The sequence below is a fragment of the Trachemys scripta genome, chromosome 7, assembly GCF_013100865.1.
Source record: "Trachemys scripta elegans isolate TJP31775 chromosome 7, CAS_Tse_1.0, whole genome shotgun sequence".
In the NCBI taxonomy this organism is placed as follows: domain Eukaryota; kingdom Metazoa; phylum Chordata; order Testudines; family Emydidae; genus Trachemys; species Trachemys scripta.
The window spans coordinates 84,210,219-84,231,539 of record NC_048304.1 but is presented as its reverse complement, the minus strand read 5'-3'; the positions used below and the strand labels follow the sequence as shown (position 1 = coordinate 84,231,539).

General features: G+C 42.9%; 1 protein-coding gene across 2 annotated transcripts in view; it reads left to right on the top strand.

Moving 5' to 3' along the window:
* Positions 1 to 21,321, top strand: part of CDH23 (cadherin related 23) — a 544,508-nt gene that overhangs the window by 341,021 nt on the left and 182,166 nt on the right. The window contains exons 1-5 of one of the 2 annotated variants that reach the window (XM_034775587.1): positions 3,752 to 3,908; positions 11,373 to 11,437; positions 12,914 to 13,151; positions 15,576 to 15,681; positions 16,573 to 16,700. In XM_034775587.1, coding sequence (XP_034631478.1) covers positions 3,906 to 3,908; positions 11,373 to 11,437; positions 12,914 to 13,151; positions 15,576 to 15,681; positions 16,573 to 16,700 — 540 coding nt within the window. In that variant the 5' untranslated portion in view covers positions 3,752 to 3,905. Of the gene's footprint in view, positions 1 to 3,751; positions 3,909 to 11,372; positions 11,438 to 12,913; positions 13,152 to 15,575; positions 15,682 to 16,572; positions 16,701 to 21,321 lie in introns of those variants that run through there. The other variant, XM_034775586.1, reaches the window with a different exon arrangement.

The window sequence follows — 21,321 nt, the reverse complement described above, 5'->3', positions numbered from 1 at the left end:
TCCAGGAAAAGTGAGCTGGGGAAGGTTTCCCTCTAGGTTACAGCTGAAATCTATAAGCAGAAAGGAGGAGCCCAGACCGAATAAGCAGTGAGGCTGAATTCTCTCACCCTGGGGCAGGTTGGTTCAGGTAGATCATCTGTTAGATCAACGAAATTATCACAAGAGGTTCAGCAAAGCTGCAAGGAAGTATCTGCCCAGGATGCCTCAAACACAGTGGTACTCACAAGCACAGTGTGCCCCCTGTGACTCAAACCCCTATAAGGGGGTAGGTCCCAGAACCCAGGCTTGAACCTGAACCCAAATGTCTACATTGCAATTTTACAGCCCACAACCTGAGCCCCGTGAGCCCGAGTCAGCTGACAAAAGCCAGCTGCGGGTATTTAATTGCAGTGTAGACATAGTGATGCACACAACACTGGTTGCAGCAGAGGATTGTGCATACGTGTGTCTGTCTGCATTTCTGTGTCTTATACTGAGGTATGTTCAGTGTTCCACCCCTACCCCCCACTCCCATGTCAGCATGTTTCTGAGCATTGCGGAACCTCAGAATATACATGTTCCATAAGAGATCCTGTAGATGTCTTTGGAGAGTTGGTCACAGGAGATTCAGTCAGGGGTGGCGAATAGAAGGCTGCATAGTCTAGCAGATTCAACATAGGGCACTCCTGGGTTTTAATCCCCACTCTGTGGCCTTGGGCACGTTACTTGAGCCTCTTTCCTGAGCTATAAAATGAAGATGGGGATGATATTCCCTCCCTCACAGGGATGCAATGAAGATTAACTGATGTCTGGGCAGTACTTTGAAAACATCCAGTGCTTCACATTGTGACCACATAAGGGTTAAGTGTTCATTACAAGACTGTTAGTCTAACCTTTTAATTGGGAGAGCCCCTCCATATTGATGATCGGTGAACATGGCAGTGGAGGAAGCATTCAAGAAGCACTGTCAGAGCTCAGAGGGTCTATTTTAAAGAGCTCTCACAGTCTAGGCATTCTTCTGCTCCCATTGTTTGTAGAAAATGCTCCTGTATCTTTAAACTCCTTCCTCCTCATCTCTTTGTGCCTCCCTGGAGCTGCTGTGAGTAGAGTTAATCTCATGTAGTTTAAGGAGTTACTCAGTGGGGCTCAGTGAATGATGAATGTTGAAACCATTACCGGCAAAGCACCAGGGCTCCATGGAACTGTTTAAAAATGCATTCTCCCATGTAAATTTCTGCTCCATCAATCCTTATGACATGTCAAACATTGCTATTGTTTCCTGAACAAATTGTACGACATGCCCTTTTCTGCAGATTTGTGCACAAGAGCAGAACTGCTCTACAGCTTTGGCTTCCGCTTTTGTCTTGTAGCAGGTCTAGAGCAGCAGCTGCTCTCATGCTGATTCCCATCACAAGCTTCCTGCTGGTGTGTATGGCTGATAGGTGCCTAGGAATGGAGGGGGGAAAGTATATGCATGTATGACAGGTGTAAGATGTTGCGAGAATGCACACGTGTGTAAAATAGGTATGTTTTGAGAAGGGAATGTTTGTGCATTGGCTGGGGTGTGTGAATGTGTGAGGGGTTATTTTTAAATATATGAATTACAGTGTGTGTGGTCTGTGGGAGAGTACAAGAGATATTTAGATATTAGGATTTTATATATATTATTTATATATTTATATATATTAAACTACACAGAAGAGAAGGGGATGTGCCTCTGTGTGTGTTTGTATATATGTATGCTTTATACACACATACATGTAAAATTTGTTTGTATTATGGTAGCACCCACAATATGCTAGCTTCTAGCCACAAATATAACTCTCAGTACACATATATAATACAGTGTAGTTGCACGCTGTCTCATGAGCATATTAATTCACTGCAGTGTGGTTCAAGGAATTACTCCTGTGGCTTCTTTAGACCTTGTCTTTCTGGCACTCTTCTGGAGTTTGGTTGTACATAAATGGTCTCTAGAAATGGACTGCAGCGGTGACAGCTCATAAAACTACAGAGATAGATGCATGTTTTCAGTTTGACCTTTGCAGGTGACGCTGGGCAGACCCTATTTTAATATTTTGTGCAGGAAATGAACAGCCATAAAAACATTTGATTCTTGATGTGGATCCCCTAGAATCTTCTTCTGCTTTTTTTCCCTCTTTTGTCTGGTGTCAGATTGTTAGGGCCATGTGTGTGTTGGGCGGGGGGGAAGAGGCGCAGAGCTGAAGCCCAGGAATCATGTAGGGATATGTAAACTTGAGTAAGTGGTTCTCTGTGTGTTTGCAAGTCCTTCAGTGTGAGTGTGTGGGTTTCTTATTCAATCCTTGGGGTAGCTTTGCTAATCAGATTTAGAATCCCCAGTGGTTCTATGTCCTTCCCTGTGGGTAGGAACTGCTAAAGAACTTCATCCTTAAAACTAAAAAGTTCTGTAAGGTAAACATTATGACAACCATAAAAATTAAATATGTCCAAAGTGTGTGTTCTTCCTTTTCTCGTATCTCCTGTCACACACAGGAACCTGCATTATTTCCCTGGTTGCCTTTGTGTGATATATGAGTGTGCACATCATATGACATGGGCCTGTCATCACCAGAACATCAACTGAGCCTGATTCTCCTCTCATTTACACTGGTGTAAATCAGAAGTAATGCCACTGAAGTTACTCTGGAAAACTCGTTTAAGGGAAAAGAGAATTGGGCTCATTGTTTCCATTAGAAACAATTACAACTGAAAGTGCCAAGTGTCGATTACCTCAGCAGCTTGCTGGCATTTTAGCATGGCAGTAACACATACTAGCACTGTCCCGGAATAGCTAGCACATGTAACATAAGCTGTTTCTGAGCCAGCGGGCTGCGTGGGTCAGAGCTACTATCTGGCCTTGCATTTCTGCCACTCAAGGGTATGGAAGATGCTGGAGCCGGAGGAAGGTTTTTTTCAGAAGGAAGAAAATCAGCCATGAAAATTGCCAATGACTCTTTCTGTGTGACATGTTAGTAGTTTTATTTTACATGCTGGGAAATCACAGAATTAAGCTCTGTACAGAACGTGGTTTTGATCCCTCTAGAGGCTGCCAAAGTTCACATTCAACATGCCATGGCCCCATGGAGCAGCTCACCTTGTACTACACTAACCTTCTTTTAACCTTCTTTTTTCCCCCTAGTTGGTTTTTTGTCAGCAGAAGAAAATTACACTTCCCCAGCATTGTCCATCACTGAAATAAGCACTTACAAATGCAATTATAAAGGGCCAAATGAGGGAATTAGTTTTGCTGGTAATGCCAGCCCTCGGTAGCATTGTCAAGCCTGTTATAAATCATTACCTCATCACCGGCCAATCCAAGCATTCTGAAAAGCCTTTTTATCTGACTGTTACTGTCCTTTTATGCTGCACTTGGGGTTTAGGAAACAAAGTGCTGGCTGGTTAAACACTGGGCTCTGACAGGCAAAAAATACCCCTCCTCCTTCATTGTTTTTAAGAGTTTATGGAATGTTCCATTATCCTAATTCCTGAGGGGAAGCTCTGTGGGGAAGAAATTGTCTATAGTTTATTTTTTTTGAAAGATTTTATCATAGTAAATTGTAAATATAGAAACCTTGTAAATTAATATCTAAAAGTTCATGCCCCCTCATATCAGACCTCAGTGTCACTTGATTGGCAAGCTGGATGTCAGGGCTGTTCAGCTTGGTTCTGTAATTTTCTCACCTAAACAGCTGCCAAGATGACTCTCGCACATCTGATAAGAGTCTCCCACAAAGCAAGACGTTAATGAATATAATACATCTAAAGATCATGGCAGGATGAGGGGAACACACCAAGCATTGCAAATGGAGAGCAAAAGTATTTGAAGAAGATGGGCACCCACAGTGAATATCCTTTGAAAATCCTTGGCATGGCATACATGGGGAAAATCCTTTTCCTGGATAGGCATGGTAAAAATCTGGCTTATTGATGTGCACACGGAAAACTAGAGTGGCTCAGGTTTTCAGACCCTGTAAGGTCAAAGAGTGTTCAGATCCTAGGTTTTGGTGTAATGTCTGTTGAAAATGACAAGTAGTACCTATGTGTATATGGTGACTTTTTAATAATAATGGTCTGATCTTTTCACAGTAAAATATACCCATACCAGATGATATAGCAATGATAATATCTGTCCTAGAGATGTCATAGTGCAAAGATTCAGTTGCATCAAGCTGTTTTATTACTAACAAAAAATGTTTGGTACGAAAATGTTTTTAAGAGTGTGATTTTTCTAAAGCACCTGAAACTAATAGGAACACACATCTTATTAGGTGCTTTAGAAAATCCCACCCTTAAAAGCATTTTGGTACCTAATATAACTGTGTTTAAAAGGTCCCTTTTCATTATGCAGCTAAATTAGCCCCCCCCACACACACTGCAGCCTAGGTTGGTTCACGGGACAAGTTGAGTGACAAAATCCCATTCTAATTGTGCTTCATCTGTGCAAAGTGTGAGTTTTCATTGGATCCTAATGTGGTGAATTTAAACCCTGTTGTCACCAGAAACACTCCAAGGCATTCATGCTTAGCACTGACTTTTATTTCCCAAATTTAATCTTTCTACCCCCGTCATTTCAGCTGTAGAGCTCTTCAAAACAAAGCAAAAAACTTAGCAGCAAGATTTGTATGTGCTGGGGAACAGAGGCATTGTTTTGTTAAGAATGAGTAAAGGGTAATTTTTCACTCTGTTTTTAAATAAAGGGTAACTGATTTTTGTGCAGATTTATCTTTGAGCAGTGACCACTCTTAGAAAATTTCAGTGTAATACATGGAAATTTGGGAAAGTAATAAGCAAATGGAAGAAGGTGCAATTAAAATGGGAAAAAAACATGAAACTTAACTGTAGCAATCACTACCACTTAAAATGAAGACTTGAACATGCATGGTAAAAATGTATAGATGTGGGCATGCATTATAAAGTGTAGTTTACCCCAGAAGGGATCTGATTCTGATCTCCGTTTCACCAGTGTAACTCCATTTACTTCAGTGAAGTTACTCCTGATTTACATCAGTGTAAGATAAGAATTGGGCCCTATGAATCCACTCTACAAGTGTAGTATGATTGGCAGTCTCTGCTCAGGAGAGGCCTAGGGCTGGACTATTAGAGTGCTAAAGATTGATGTGCATTGGCAGAGCTATGTGGAAGCCCAGGACTGAAATAATAGGGGATATTGCATGTCAAAATTGAGGTGTGATATCAGAGCAATGTGTGTGAATCTTGCCCACCATTTGCTATGCCTAGTGCTATTACTTCTTCACTCTCAACAGCAGTAAAAATCCACCAACCTAACCCCAGAAATAGAGGAGAAATAATGAAGATTTCTGCTGAGCGTGTGCAATTTCAGAGCTATTCCTTTCCTTTACACCAGCAGAAGTGATATTCTTCCTGGCCCAGGAACTAGGGCTGGTGCCTCAAATTGAATTGCAGTGTTTATCAAAATTGGGGACTGTGCCTGTGATAAAGGGGATCTTGAGAGCCTAACATACAAGATTCTCTCTTTTTGAGGTGGATGGCTGCTGTGTGGTTACAGAGTCACCATAGCACAGGATGTTTTCAGTAACTATACAACATACAGATTTCTGAGGTCTGCTTTGATTCATCCTGAATTCACCATCCGTGGGCCCACAACAAATATGTCTGGATCACCTTCCCATTTAATCCAGTTTAGCAAAAACAGATCCACCAGGCCACATGGTATGCTGGTGAAACTCCATTGATTTCAGTGGCATGAATTGATCCCATAGACATGAATTTGGCTTTTATTTTTAACTTATTTTATGTTTTGAAAATATTTATTTATTAGACACTTTGTAACAGCAATGTCTCAAGTGTGCCTGGCATTTACAAGCTTGGCCTAAATAAACTCTGACTGAAAGCAACATAATAATTCATGGAGATTCTCTTGTCCCTCAAGGTACAGAAGCCTGTGTTTTTGGAGCAGAAGGTCCAGGGTTCTGTTCATTCCCAATGCCATATTTGTGTAATATAGCTAGCAATCATGGTGGATTTGTTAGAGAGACTGACAGGAAATTAATCTGAATAGAGCAAGAGACAGGAGCAACAAGAACCGAAGTTAGAACTGAAGGGATCTTAATTAAAACAATAGTACTAACAGTATATAAAGGGAACCTGGAATGTGCAGCATTTGTCACCTTGTGCTGTTTCATTTGTGAACAGCCTGCTAAAGTGGGCATTGATGTGCTATATAAAGGTGTAGCCAGAAATCCATTCCTTCTCAGTGAACAGTTGGGGCTCTGAGAACCATTTGGCTGAAAGGCCATCTGGACACCTGTGGATAGATGTACTGGCCACATTAACTCAGGGCAGCCTGAGAGTTCTCTTTGCAAAGATGAGGTTGGATCAAAAATGAGGAATCTGCTGCTTGTGTGACTGCTCATTAGCTTTCTCCCTAATGGGGTGGAATGCATTTGGTCCAAGAGTTCAGAGAACCCTTTCTCAAAGCCAAATTCTGAACCAAGAAAAACTGAAGCCTGATGCTGAAAGACCATGCGGGCCGATTACCCCAGCAGGAAATTGCAACCTCTCAGCTTCCAGCTGGCAGGGGAGGATAAACACCTGGAAGGCTTGCTGGGGGAAGCTGAGCTGTCACAAATTGATAGGTATGTGGGTTTCTTACAAGGAAGTCCTGGCCAGGCCAAACAGCAGATCTGCTGAATACTGTAGAGGGATGGGAGGTTGAACGAAGAAAAGGAAAAGAAGGAAGAGTCAAGCAGCAATTACTTTTGTTTGTCCTCCTTCCCATCTGACAAAGCTCTGATCCTCCGCATTCATGGTGCCTCCTTAATGCAGAATGATTAGGAATATGGATGCAGCACTGTGATGTGCTCTTCAAGAAGGGTGCTGTGCATTAGAACAAAACCAGAGACATTTCCTGCAAAGTTTTCCCTTTTGTTGTTTCATACTCCTCCTCCAGGACTTTCATTCATAGGAGGGAAAATATGATGGTAGTTTGGTAAGAAACCTCTCCTTGCTTATTGTGGCGGGAGCTGTGCTTGTAAGAGAAATAAATGTTTTGTGTCAGCTACTCCCCACTGTGAGGGGAAAATGAAGTGAGACATGTGCTTCGACTAAGGAAGGGGAGAATGACTGCAACACTGTCCCCTGCTACATGTAGGGATCTGCCTCAAAGTGGAACTTAATGCAGTGAAGAACCCACTTCAGAGGAGTTTGCCATCACAGCTTCAGTGTAAATGCTACATCCTGCAGCGCCAACTGCAAACAAAGCAGCCAGGACTGCACAGTTCCCCAGGACATCCAGTTCCCCATGCAGTATTTGCTATGCGCAACTGAAAAATTCCCGCTTCTCTCTAGAGGCAGGCTCTGTATGTAGTAAGAGGCCTCCTCAGTGATCTCAGCCTGGATTGAGAGAGACCCTTTCAGAATCACTGGTCTCCTGGTGGGATTCTCCCTGGCTTCTTGGCTGTAATTAAAGGCAGGGGGTGGTTTGCTTAATGAAATTGTAATGTACAGAATAAATAAATCAAACATTACAGCATTAGTAGGCAGAAGGCTGTTCAGCTAAACGTACTCGCAAGTGTTAAAGGTGTGCACTGCTGGAGTGTCACTCAACTAGCATTAGGCATTAAGAATTCACTGCCTGAGTTGGGAAGACATTTGAGAAATATATGATTTCTCTCCAGTTAGTTTTCACACTTTCTCCTCCTCTTCCTTCTTTCTCTCTCTCTCTCTCTCTCTCTGTGTGCCTGTGATGCTCTCTCTGTTCATACCCCCTTCTTTTTCCCCACTCCCATAACTGTTAGGCAAGCTAAGCACCATTAAAGGGGTTTCCTCCCCCTGTGATACTCTTGGACAACTGTTCTATCAAGGATAATCAAGGGCATATAAATCATGAAGGTTGCAGGAGAGTGTTCTATTCCACCCCAGCCCTAAAATACAGCCCTTTGATGGCATTATGAAATAAAATGTGTTTCTGCCCCTGCCTTTCCCTGTTCCACTGGAACCAAAGAAACACAGACAAGGGATCAATTTAGAAAAGCCACTAAAAAAAAAAAGATAGTTTGGGATTTTTATTCCATTTTTCTCATTTTAAAATAAAATTTTCTGGTCCTTTTCCTTTGCCATTCATACATATTTTATATATTCATTAGAGAAAAGACTTTAAAACATCCACAAATCTTGCCTTGCTCACCCAGAGTGACACTTTGAGCTTTACACATTTTGCTGGGAAGGTTGTTATTATTTTGCCATGGCCAGCCTGCGAAACCTGTCACAGCTCCAAATGATTTACATGGACGGGCTGCTGATGGGGAAAGGCCTCAGATTCTGCTAGGAGCTAAAAGCACAGTAACAGCGCTCAGCCCCTCTTTCCCCTTCTGTCCTAACCAAACTGCTCCTTACATAAAGAAAATTTACCTTTCTAAACAAAGAGGTGTTTGCAACATTGCATCATTTTCCTTTCAGAACATTGTGTGGCACTAAAAGAGGTTGTACAACGTTCATGTGTGTGACCAGGTGTGTGTCTCATACAGCCATGCTGTCTCTCTCTCTCTCTCTGAAAGAATGTGTCAGCATTCCCAGATAATTAAAAACAATGTTTTTGGGGTAGTTTGTGCAGGCACTTGACAGTGACATTTTACATTTTGTCCCCATATATCTTCTTATGCATTTATGAGCTACCATATATGCGTGAGCATGATTGCAGTGCACATCCCTCTGGGGCACTCGGCACATCAGTTGAAAAGGGGAGACTTCGGAATAAGAGCAACAGGGCATATCCCTGCTGTTACTAAAAGTACTTTGGGATCCTTAATATCCAGGGTGAGGAGATGAGACCCTTTTTATTTATTTTTTTATTGTTAAGGTTTCGTTTGAAGGACCCCATACACAGAGAAGTGCATGTCACTCACTTTAGCTACCTTGGAAGGGTAAAAAGCTGAGTTGACCCTACTATGATTTGAATCTTTTGTTGTAACGAGATTGAGTTTTCCAGCCTGACCTGTAGACCATGAAGCTGTCCCTTTCAGAGTCTGCATTTTATTGTTATGGTGAAATATTGACAGTGAATGGTGTCTACTGTTGTTTGGATAATTCAGAAACATAAGGGTGCAGAAAAAGTGATCATGGGGGTATTGAAGTAGGACAATTTTTGCAAAGATTTCTTATTACATGTCTGTTGCTACTACAAAAAGGGAACCTTAAGTATCCAGTTAGGATTCTATCTGTGCATCTTAGATACTTATTTGACTCCCATAATCATGGTATCTCGGTGCTTTTGATGTATTCATCCTCACAACACTCCGGTGAGGTAGGGGAGTGCTAATTGTGTCGTTTCAGAGAAGGGGAACTGAGGCAGTGAGAGACTAAGTGTTTTGCCCAAAGTCTCACGGTTCCTTGCTCTGCCACAGAACTCCTGTGTGTAGGGTGTCTAGAGTCCCAGGGCCTAACCACTGGAGCTACCCTTCTTTTCCAGGAAAATACTTTTCAGAATTGGGTTCCTACTTGTCTGAGAACTGGTATTTTGGCTCCTCTGATTTAAAAAAAACCAACACCGTGGAAATTGTGGGTTGGGGTGAGTATCTAGCATTGACCAGTGGTGACTCGTCCAGAAGTTTAAGGGAGAAAATTGACTGTCTAATCCTCCTCAGTCGTGGAGAGAGATGTTGGTTGTGAAGGGAGTGTGGAGGGTGAACATGGAGGTTACACCTATGGGAGCTATCTCTGTCCTCCAGCAGGAATCAGAAGAGTCCCTGAGTGGGAAAGCAGGATATGATTTCATATTTCAGATGCATGAATAGGGTTTGCGTCTTTCCTTCATACGGCAGCACATTCTACTAGGTATTTGTATTGAATGATAAACCGCAGTTACTCCACTTGCTATCAAGGAAAAATAAAACAATGTGACAATGGACTTGTCCCAAAAGACATTGAGTACCAGATCTGTTGTAAAGATCCAGGATGAGTGAAAGCCAGTTTTCATGTGCTTGACCTAGCGCTTAGGTCACTTTTAAACACCAGAGTTATTTGAACAGGGAATAGAAAATGTAAATGAGATTATACAAAATAATGAAATCTGCTGTGGTACATGCCTGTTGGTATTTTCCCTCTACTTTTGTCCTTGTAAGGCCACGTAAAGTGAGTTGGCATAAAAATCAAAGCTTTAAATTGTTCCCTTCTCTGGGTTGCCTAGAGTATCTGTATTTTGGACTGTAAGAGCTTTGGGGCAGGATCTGTCTTCATGTCTGTGTTTTGTACAGCCACAAGCACATTGTCAACACTAAGTAAATAGTAAAAATATGCCTCAATCTCAGTTTCGGTACTTCTGCATCTTCACATGATTGAGACTGGCGTCGCTGGGTGTTGCCATTGAACATGAGAAATGAGGACAGTAAATTACCCAATATGTGGGAATGCCCTTTTACCTACTTTTAATTGAGGATTGCTTGACCCCAGGTATATGGACTGTGACTCCCTTCTGTAAATGCCACGCTTTTATGTCTTATTTCCTTTTCTTGGCAAATCAGGCTTTGCAATTTTCTCTGGAATCATTCCCCACCCCATGTTAGTGTAACTGCCCCTCATTATTGCGTGGACTTTTGTAATGCTTTTTTTCTGCAGGATTGTATCATGGACAATTCAAGCAGCTTGTCTTTCATAATCAATGTATTCATTTTCTTTCCAATTTTCTATGTCTTTTATTATGCCCCATTGTTCACAGATATATCTTTGTGTGTACTACTGTGAGCTGAGAGGTGAAAACGTTATTTATTGTGCTAGCTGCTCTTGGTATGCAAGTTAGAGTATATGAAAAGTTTCCTACTGCTAAAGTTTTGTGGACGTGGTGTAAAGAGGATTTGATGGAGTGGTGTTATCTAGGGCAGACTATGAATCAGGGACATACTCAGAATACATTTCAGGAAAGCAAAAACATCTGAGTCCCAGATTTATCAGGTGAAAAATGTCAGCTAACAAAATCTGCACTGGTGTTAGCCTATTAATTCACTTGTAAGGAGAAGGGGCAGAAAGCAGCCCTGGATATGTATATCCACTTGGAACGGATTTTGGGTGCAGCTCCTGCTATAGGTAGCCATGGCAGGGTGGAGGATCAGAAAAGCAGAGTTAAATAGTTATCCCCTCAGAGGAAGTCCTGAGGGGAGTGTAACAACCCCATACCCGCACCCTTTCTGCAAGATATCCTAGAGAACAGGGAGCATATAGATAACCTAGAAGGATGTCAAAGGAACCATCTGGCTAATGCAGCAGCTATATGAAGGAGAGGTTGAATTAAGATTCCTATAGATTTTTTTAATGTTTTCCTAATCAGAATTTACTTTTTAAGTTGAAAATCTCATAAACATCTTTGTTATTAATATTCCCTTTGTACTTAAACTTTTTAGGCAACTGACAATGATGTGGGCACTTATGGGAAAGTCAGCTATTTTTTCAGTGATGATCCTGACAGGTAAGTGCGACAAAACCCCTCAGATAGTTTCAGTTCCTTAAAATCCCTTTTCAGTCTTGCCATGAATTTACAAAATTGGAATGTTGGTAACTTTAAGCTGTGAAATCTTTCTTGAAAGAGAGGCTACCATAAACTGTCACAGGGAGGGCGAATTGACCCTAATAGAAGGCCTATTTCAGTTTTTACATGGCTTGTTTTCTGTTTAAATTTCTCGTGTGATTTGGGTGCTCATAAATTGAGGGACAGACAGGGCTGGATCATACCAGAGGGCTTAATCCTAGCAAAACTTCCATTGACTCCAATGGGATCAGCCCTATACTAAGTGTGGATACTGTTCAAGCCATCTATACCAGTTCATATCAGTCCAGATCTGTATCTGGTTTTGGTATCCATACTTGGAAAAAGGATAGTGGAAAATTGGAGAGGGTTCAGAAAAAAGCTACAAGAATTGTTTGAGGTTTGTCAGGCACAGCTTAAGATGAGAGATTTACAGAACTCAGTCTATTTAGTTTATCAAAGAGAAGACTCAAGCCGTCTATAAGTACCTGCACAGAGAAAAGTTTTCTGGTACTAGACTGAGGTTTAGTATATTTCCCAAACGGGAAATAAAGTGCAAATTTTAACAGTGAGGGTAGTTAACTTTTGGAACAAGTTACCAAAGGATGTGGTGGATTGTCCATCACTTTGAGTCTTTAAATCTGGGCTGGGTGTTTTTTAAAAGATAGGCTCTTGTTCAGCCACAAGTTGTTGGGCTCCGTACAGGCTTGCTAAATCAACAGGACTAAAGCCTGTGCTTAAAGAGAAACACACTTAAATTGCTTTGCTAAATCAGGACCTAGCTGCACAAATATGTAACTTGAGGCCAACACATACACTTAATAACAACTTATATGGTAGTATTAGAGCTACACATGGGACTCACTTCTGCCATGGGTGAGTGATTGGGAGTCCTTTGCTACAATGGAAGGAATATGGTATTGACATTAAGGTGTAAAAGGGGTAAAATTCATCCCGGGTGTGATTCCATTTACTTCAATGGGAGCTGCCAGCTGCTCAGCCCCTTTGAAAATCGGGTTGCTTATTTAAGTGTTTAAATGTGGATTTGGATGCCAGAGTTTGAAAATTTTGTCTTTGACCTCTTCGTGCCTCAGTTTCTTCTGGAGTTTGGCTTTAACTTTCCTGGTACCTCATTTGCTCTGTCTGTAAAATGGGGTAAATAACACCTACCACCCAGAGGCTGAGGGTGCATCAGTGTCTGAAAAGTATGATGAGCTCTTCAGTTGGAAGAGGCTATAGTACTGTGAAATGTTATGGTCAGGAGGAACCTATGAGATGATACGCATAACATCAAACCTTTTCCAATTTCCTTCTATGCCTCTTTCTTACAGTGTTATTTCAGGCTGCTGTTTCCTGTCTGCCTGAAATGAGGGTTTGATTTGGTAACTCCTCTGCTCCCCCTCTCTTTTTGCTTGGCAGGTTCTCCCTGGATAAAGACACAGGCGTGATCACACTGATTGCCCGGTTAGACTTTGAAACGACACAGCGCTACACACTGACTGTGATTGCCAAGGACGGGGGTGGGGAAGAGACTACAGGGCGAGTGAGGATTAACGTTCTGGATGTCAACGATAATGTCCCCACCTTCCAGAAAGAATCCTATTTGGGGGCTCTCCGGGAAAATGAGCCTTCGGTCACTCAGGTGGTCCGTCTCAGGGTAAGAAATGGAAGCGCCGATTCGCTTTCTACTATACTTCCCTTTCTCCAGATACACAATGGTCAATATTATTAGGGGGACCTGTGATCCAGGATTTCTCCAGCTAGGGTAAGTCTGAGATGGACCAGGAAGAGGAGAGAAACAGCAGGAAGTGCATTTTAAGTCTTTTTTTCCTCTTCACTCTTTTAATTTCTCTTTTACTCGTCATTGCTCTCTGTCATCCCCTCCCGTTTGAAAGCAGTCTGAAGCCCTGGTGGTGAAGCCCCATGGAGAGAGCTACCCACTATAATTAAACCCTTTATCGATGCAATTAAACAGGAGTATTACTGGTCAGGAATATGGGGGGGGGGGAGGAGAAGGAATTGCAGACCATCTGCTCCTTTGCATGCTTTAATTGCTCCTTATTGTGAAATGCAACTGACTCTGCTTCTCTAGCTGCCTAGACTTTCCCCATGTCCCTTTCCTCCCCTCCTCCTACCCTGGCTTCCTTGGACGTGTGCAGGATTTACTGTATCAGACTTTATTACACTGAGTGATTGGGACTTCCCTGAAGGCACTCTGGATTTTGTGACAGGATTGGAAAGATGCTAATGAATTCAGCTAAGTAAAGAGAAGAAAGTGTGTGAGGTTGGGAGAGCTGAGGTTCCATTATGAGTGTCTGTATAATCATTGCTCCGGAGTTCCTGTGAAATGCAGGGCTATAGAAGGACAGGAACGTACTGTTAAAGGGAAATGTTGAATTACTGAAGGCAGTGGAATTTCCATTTTGATAGGTTTGAAATTTGAGACAAGCTTATTCAACTTCAAAATTCATCATTGGCATGACAAGCTGTACACGGGTGGACAAGCTCCACAAATGTAGACAAGCCATGCTTAGCAAAGAGGAGGAGAGTCACAAGGATTTCCCATCCCAGCTGTATCATCACCAGAGCTACCCCTGGAGTGTACCATACCCACTAGCAAAGCTTTCTCCAGAATGCAAACTCATCTTCATTATCATCAGATCCCTTCCTGATGAAATCTGCATTTACCTGTGGGAGTTGAGCAGTTTGTTGCTGATCGAATTGTAAGCTTTTTCTGTTTAAAAAAAGAGACGATGGAACCCACTTGTCTCCTTTAGCATGACAAGAATAAACTAGGCCTTTTGCAGTTTCCTTCAAGCTGGTATCTGTCTTCAGTAAACTCAGGCTGTGTGAGTACTGTAAGAATATTGTGGTCATCTCTTAGATATTTTAGATCTAAGTGTCTATTCTTTATAGGTGTGAGGGAATGGAGAGGGGGCGTTTAAGACACAGTGACTCTTCTCTCTGAGGTGGGATGTGAAGAGAGATGATGATTTCAAAACTCTGTCAACTCTTGCTGCTCACCAATTCACAGAGCAAGGTGGTGTCTATCATTAGTGAATATTTCTGTCTTGCCCCCACAAACTCTGGCAAGCAGTCCAGAAGGAAGGAGGACACCTTATCCAAGGCACACACAAGTGAGAGGAGGAAAGGTTATTTGGCATAAACATGAAAATAAAAGAGTAGTCCAGAAGAAAACAGCAAGTGGAAACCAAGCCTTTCTGCTTGTTACAAATGTAAGGGACCCTGTGATGCAGTATATAAACTCTGCCCTAGCGTGGAAGGGGTTAAGAATTTGCTTTGGGCTAGAGGGGCCCCGCCTCACCACACCTGCAAATCGTGCCAGGACTGGAGGAAGAGTTAAAAAGAGGGAACTCCACTCAGACCAGGCAGGCCTGGAGAGAGCACTGACAGCTGCAGCGCCCTGCCCTCGCAGGAGGAGAGTACAGAACCCCTGAGTTGAAGGGGGAAAGAATTGAGGCTTGCACTGGATCCCAGAGAACTCTGAAGTGGACATTGATACTCCCAGGCCCCTCTGAAGTAAGAGAGGCCCCTCTCCTAGAGGGAGCTATCTGCAGGTTTTTCTTTGCCTTTCTTTTGTTTAACCCCATTTGCTGACTACGGGCTGTTTGGTGGCATCACTGGGGACACAGAGAGGGAACAAGAGGCCCCAGCCTGAAGATGAGCACTGGCATGCTGAAAAGACCCCATAGCACCCGCTGTATGGGTGAGGATGGAGTAATTGGACATGTGCATGCACTTTCCACATAGCCTAAAGGGGGCACTGCCACAGACAGATCTGTGACAGACCCCCACACTCACCACCTAGAATTAGTTATGACCATATTTAGACTAGGGCAAAGGCTGATATAAACCTTAGGAACATCCATTTACAGATATCCATTCCCTTACCACTACTGCCTCCCTTCTGCACTGTTCATTTCCCCCTAGCCCTTTCTCCTCCCATCTTTTCCCCAAAATTGTTTGCCTTCTTTTCTCTGCGTATTAGGTTGCAGCATTTCTCAGAGACAGCGTCTGTGTTTATATGATAACACTGGGGCTTTTTTCTGCTTCAACATAGGCAGCTGATGAAGATTCCTCTCCGAATAACCAGATCACTTACAGCATCGTGCAAGCTTCAGCCTTCCGAAGTTCGTTTGACATTAGTGTCTCTGAAGGGTATGGAGGTGAGCGCTGTTGGGGCACTGGTAGGGTGCGCCACAAGGGGGAGGGGCAAGGGGCCGAGTGGCACTCATGTGGGAGTGGTGGCTTGGTTATATACATTACCCTTCTGCTTGGGCATGGGCTAGAGCCTGCAGCATTGGCTGCATACAGAAGGTGGTGTGTGGATATGCCATTTGGTGCTGTTCTTCTGACTCCTGGTATCAGGAGAGGAATCAACTAAGATTTTCAAAAGTGACTAGTGATTTTGAGTGCTTCAGGTGTTGGGTTCCCAACTCGGGCCACTTTACTGGGAGCTGATTTTCAGGAAAGTTTGGGTCCCTGCCTCCCCCAAAAGGTGCAAATCAGGCCCCTTTAAGGCATCTCAATTTTGGAGTTCAAAATTGAGACCTCCCCCCAACATTTGTTACTTTTGAAAATCTTGGCCTTAATCAGGACAATTCTGCTAAGAAATGCAATTGCTTTACTGGGTGGGGTGGGAGCTGGTGCTTGCTCTGAAGAGTGGCTGGCTATACCTCCATTGAGTGGCTGAGGCTGATTCAGAGTAAATGCTTCTGTGGATTACTAAGGGTGCATCGACCCTAGAAACATTTGTGGTTATCTGGACTGGAGCAACTGCACCAGTGCTAGCCATGGGGGCTCTAGCATTGTAAGCACTGTGACCAGCTGCTGCCAGTGGTAGCACAAGTGCAGTTATATCAGTGAGGAATAAAAACTCACAGATTTTCCTAGCATAGACGAGATCTAAATGCGTTGCTCCAGGAGTTGTACCAGACCGACTTCTGCTGCTGCTGTTTGATGCGTGCGTGCGTATGTGCATGTGCTTGGGTGTATGTGTTAGCTGTTAAGTGGACTAGTACCAGCTGCATTTACTCCAATGCTTTATGCCATTTCAGTGATAAGTGTGACTCGTCCTCTGGATTATGAGCAAGTCTCCAATGGAGTTATTTATCTGACTGTGATGGCCAAGGATGCTGGTGTCCCATCACTTAACAGCAGTGTTCCCATCACCGTAGAGGTGTTTGTAAGTACCAGCTGTGCCTACCATTGCACTCTTCCCCTCCCCACAAAGTCCTACCCCAAGCAGGAAATTCTCATCATGGCATACTAATGGCTAGTAGCATGGGCACTGCCAGATGAGTATGTCCACGTGCTTGATGTCAGTGCCCCAGCCGTTTTTCTACTTTAGTAAGAATACTTACTCCTGAGGGCATTCTGCATCAAAAAAATAAAAATTATGTGCGCAATATTTTAAAGTTCTTCAAAAACTCTGCAAATTTTATTTGTCAAATAAATGTAGAGGCTCCAGCATGGCATTGGGGAGCTGCAAGGGGAGTGAGGCTCGGCAGGAATGTCTGAGCATGAGGGGGTCTGGATGCACAGGAGTTGCGCAGATAGGGGAGCTGCTCCCTGTACAGTGATCCCTCCCCTTGCAGCTGAGGCAAGATGGGTGCAGGAAGCGTGCCGGGTGGGAGAGTTTGCAGAGCTTCCTACAGCCAGGGGAGAAAACTGGGGGTGGGTCTGACCTGGCTCTGGATGCTGTGCAGGGGAAGAGGAAGTCCCATCCTCCCCAGGCCAGCTGGGACTAGCAGCTGAGCCTGGTGCAGGGTAGGAGCCACCAGCTGTGTCTTCCCCAGTCTCATCTCCTGCCCCATAATGATTTACCTCTCTGCCAGCTGCCCTAGGCACACGAAAAATCCTGCTGGGGAGGGTCACCTGACCGTTCTTGTGTCTTCCCTTTGTTTCCCCATCAGAAAGTCATTTTTCTGCGGGGAAGCAAAGAAATCTGCGGGGGACATAAATTCTGCACATGGGCAGTGCCACAGAATTCCCCCAGGAGTAAATACTGCTTTACATTTACATAGCACCTTTCATCCAAGGATCTTAAAGGGCTTTACAAGCCCTGTGAGGTAGATAGGTACCATTCTGCTCATGCTTTGGATATGTAAAATAATACACAGAGAAGTTAAGTGACCTGCCAAAGCCCACAGACTATGTAAGTGGCAGAACCAGAGTAATGCTCCAGGGTCCTATCTTGCAGTTTCCTGTTGTAAACACCAGATGTTGCCTTTATATCATAGAGCGAGATCACCCAGCATCTGTGGGTATATACGTAATATATCGTGTGCATATGATACAGTACATGTGTTGTATTTATATGTACAAACATGTAAATATATATGCACGCACATACACTCTTCTCTCCATTATTTGAAATTCTCTCTTAAAAGCAACCTAAAGAAATAGCATTCCTTTCCCTCTCAAATGTGGGTTGTTGTTTTTTAAATAAAACCCACCTTACCCCACCCCTTGTGTTTCTAATTGAGAAGTAGCCTTGTATGAGCACCAGCATCATCAGTGATGTTAGCAGGTACATGCACATCTAAGGAATAATTTTTATTCATAATCTTCTCTTGCAGAACTAGCGGAAGCAGCTCATAAACTGATTTTGGTGTGAGCCGCAAGCAGAGTGAAAAAATTCTTGCCGAGAGTTCCTTTACAAAAATAAAATTAGTAATGTAGGGCTGGATTTTCAAAGTGCCAAAGGGAGTTAGGAACCCAGTTCATTGAAAGGTAGAGCGCCTAACTCCCTTAGATGCTTTGCAAACCCAAGCCTTACGGACCTATAGAATACTGCCCAATACATTATAGTAGTTTTGAGGAGAGAGTTGAAATCTGGTGGCTAAATAAACTCAGTCTGTCTCTAACATTTGCTGTGTCTGAGTGACAGAGGGTGATGCAGTGGAGAGACCTAGCTGCTCTCTGAGGTCTCATGGAAACAGTCAAACAGAAGTCAATCATCAGGACCCCACTCACCTGTTCTCCTCTCCTTTCACTGCGTGAAAGCCATTGAAACCCAGGCATGCAAATCTAATTGTAAAGGGCTTGAGCTTACAGCAGGGTGAGGAGCACGATAGGGGTGGTGGTTAGGAGTGCAAGGATAATACTTAGCAGTTATAAAGTGCTTTCTGTCTTCAAATAGCTGAACAACACGAATTATTATGTATATTTTACAAAAAGAGAAACTGAAAGTTTAAGTAAACTTGCCCAAGTCTACAGAAAAAGTCTGTGATCACTCAGGGTTAAACCATAGTTTCTGCTCAGAGTCTGTTCTCAGCCTACTATATTCCTGGTGTAGTCTTTATAGGTAATGTGTATTCAGCATCTGATGGTGATTGCTTTGGGAATCTGACTTTTCTTCATGGAAACTGCTAGGTCTCCCCATAGTGTTATCAGCTTAGCATCCTGGATCTTACTGTAACTTTCTTAACTACTCATGCTGTGGGCACTTGGTGTTACAAAGAAACAGAAGGTGTAAGTTCAGCAGAGTGTAGTATAGATGGATTCACCTAATATGGAATTAGTATTGGTAATACCCCAGGAGCTGACTGGTGAGAGTGATGTCTTCCTTTTCTCCTTCTTATACCAACTAACCTGACAAGAAGCCTTGGGAGATTCCTCCACTGAGTTGCTTGCAAAGCAGTGGAACACGGGGATCAGAATGGGGTGAAGAGAGCAGATGCCTGACAGGAGAGTGTCTTCATTCATTTCCATCTTTGCAAAATTCAAAAGGATTAATAGAGGCTCTTTTCCTTTTTCTTCCCCCATTTTCCTCATTTTTAAAGAGCTAAAGGTGCCTGAAACCAAACGGCACAGAGTCTGACATGAATATCAAATGCACATTAGCACTTCCAGTGTCTGAAATTATCAGTCACTGAATCAGTCACAGTCAGTTGTTTATTTTTCAAATGCTAGCTGTCTTGGCTGGATAAGGTTTGGGTTGCTGCATTGTACCAGATGCTTTCCTTTGCCTTCTGCATCCTGATACAGATGTTCTTATCAGAGATGGTATGTGTGTGCTGATGGGGGAATTAGCTTATAAATGTTGCTCTGCAGGATTAGATCAGATTGTCGATTTGCAACATATTGTGATTTGACAAAGTCTCAAGGAAGGTATCAGCAATGGAGTCTGTTTACTTGATAACCCTTCAGTCTTATTGTGATCTGATCTGATCTTGCTTGTAAGTGGCATCAATGCACGGACCAGAAGATGGAGGAACTCATTGTTATAACAATTGAGTGATTTCTTCTTCCCTCTTCTCCCTTCCCCACAACTCTTTTTATAATATTATGGGGTGGGGGGAGGAATAAGAGGGAGAAATAAGGGAATTTAGTAGTGGCTAAATACTTCCTCCCCTGGCTGTTCTATGGACAGTGTAATCACATCTGTCTAAAGACCACACTTGAAAAGGTCATCTCCTTCTGGCTGATTTTGTACATTGATGATTTTTAAGTAGCTGTCACTTTCTCCACTTTCAACCAAAGGGATTTTCTCTCAACTGAAAAAAAAAAAGATGATGATGATGAAGTGGCTCACAATGGCACTTAAAGCAAAAAAAGACAGAACAAGAGAGTGACTGAGAGTGTGGAGGGAGGTAATTTTTTTTCATCCTTTGCTTGTTGGTTTTTAATAAAGAAGTCAAACTCGCTTTGTAGATTTCCCATTAGGGGACAATAAGCTTTTGTAGAGGGAGCCGCTGAATTAGAACTAATAGCAAGTGTGATGCCAGGATCCCAGGAAATATCACCACTAATAAGTTTCTGCCTAGCTCTCCGTCACTGACATTCTAGACGCTGTTTTGCGCAGTGAGCCAGTAACTCTAACTATATATAAGTATATAATAAAAGAGGTGTTGGTGATTGACAAAGTCTCCCCTTAAGAGAGGTTGCTAGCACTGGCTGTTTGCTTTGAGAAAGAAAATAGAGCCTTTGGCAAGGAAGGTGGAGTGATGGGGAAACATTTTAAATCAGTTTCTCTGAAGCCGATGAGTCAAATATAATGAGCCTGGGAGCAGGGTTGATGGTGGGCAGAAAGTGAGTCTCTTACTACCCTGTTTGGGTGAATCAGTTCTCTTGAAGGAGCTTAGGAGTTGCCATACTGCGCAGACCAATGGCTGTCTAGGCCAGTATCCTGTCTCCAACAGTGGCAAGCACAAGACGATTTGGGGAAAAGTGCAAAAAACCTAGTAGTGAAAAATGACAGAATAAGGTTTCCCGGAGTTGGCGGGAATTTATTCCATAATCTCTTATTTATTCACTTGCTTTCACCATCCATGTTCAGACATCCCCGCCCCACCTCACAATATGCAAGCTCGTTACTGAGTTCCCATAATTAAACACTAAATGCAACACTAATAAGTTTGATACGTTTTGATGGATGGGTTTCCCAATAGCCATGCCCTCCAAGAATGAGAGTATAAAGCGGAGGGGATTTCCACATTAAGGTTCATCACGCTGTGAGGAGGACAATGTGCAAAACTGAGCATCACAGAAGTGATGCAAAGGCTGATTAAAGATCACCTGCTTCCGGCAAAGATAGCAGAGGATGACAATTTAATTAGAATGTGATGAGCATCACTGGCATGTGAAATGGCCTCAAATATCAAGTTCAACGGCAAAAGCCTCAGTCATGGCTACAGGGCTATCAGAGGCCTCTGGAAGCTCATAGGGACTCAAGCAAATGGGGTATTTTATTTTGTGTCAGTTTTTATTCTTTAACTCCTTTCTGTTGTTGGGTTTTGTCAGTTTAACATTATTTGAATGGCATTTAAAATACCTTTAAGCTGATCCTTCTTCCATTTTTA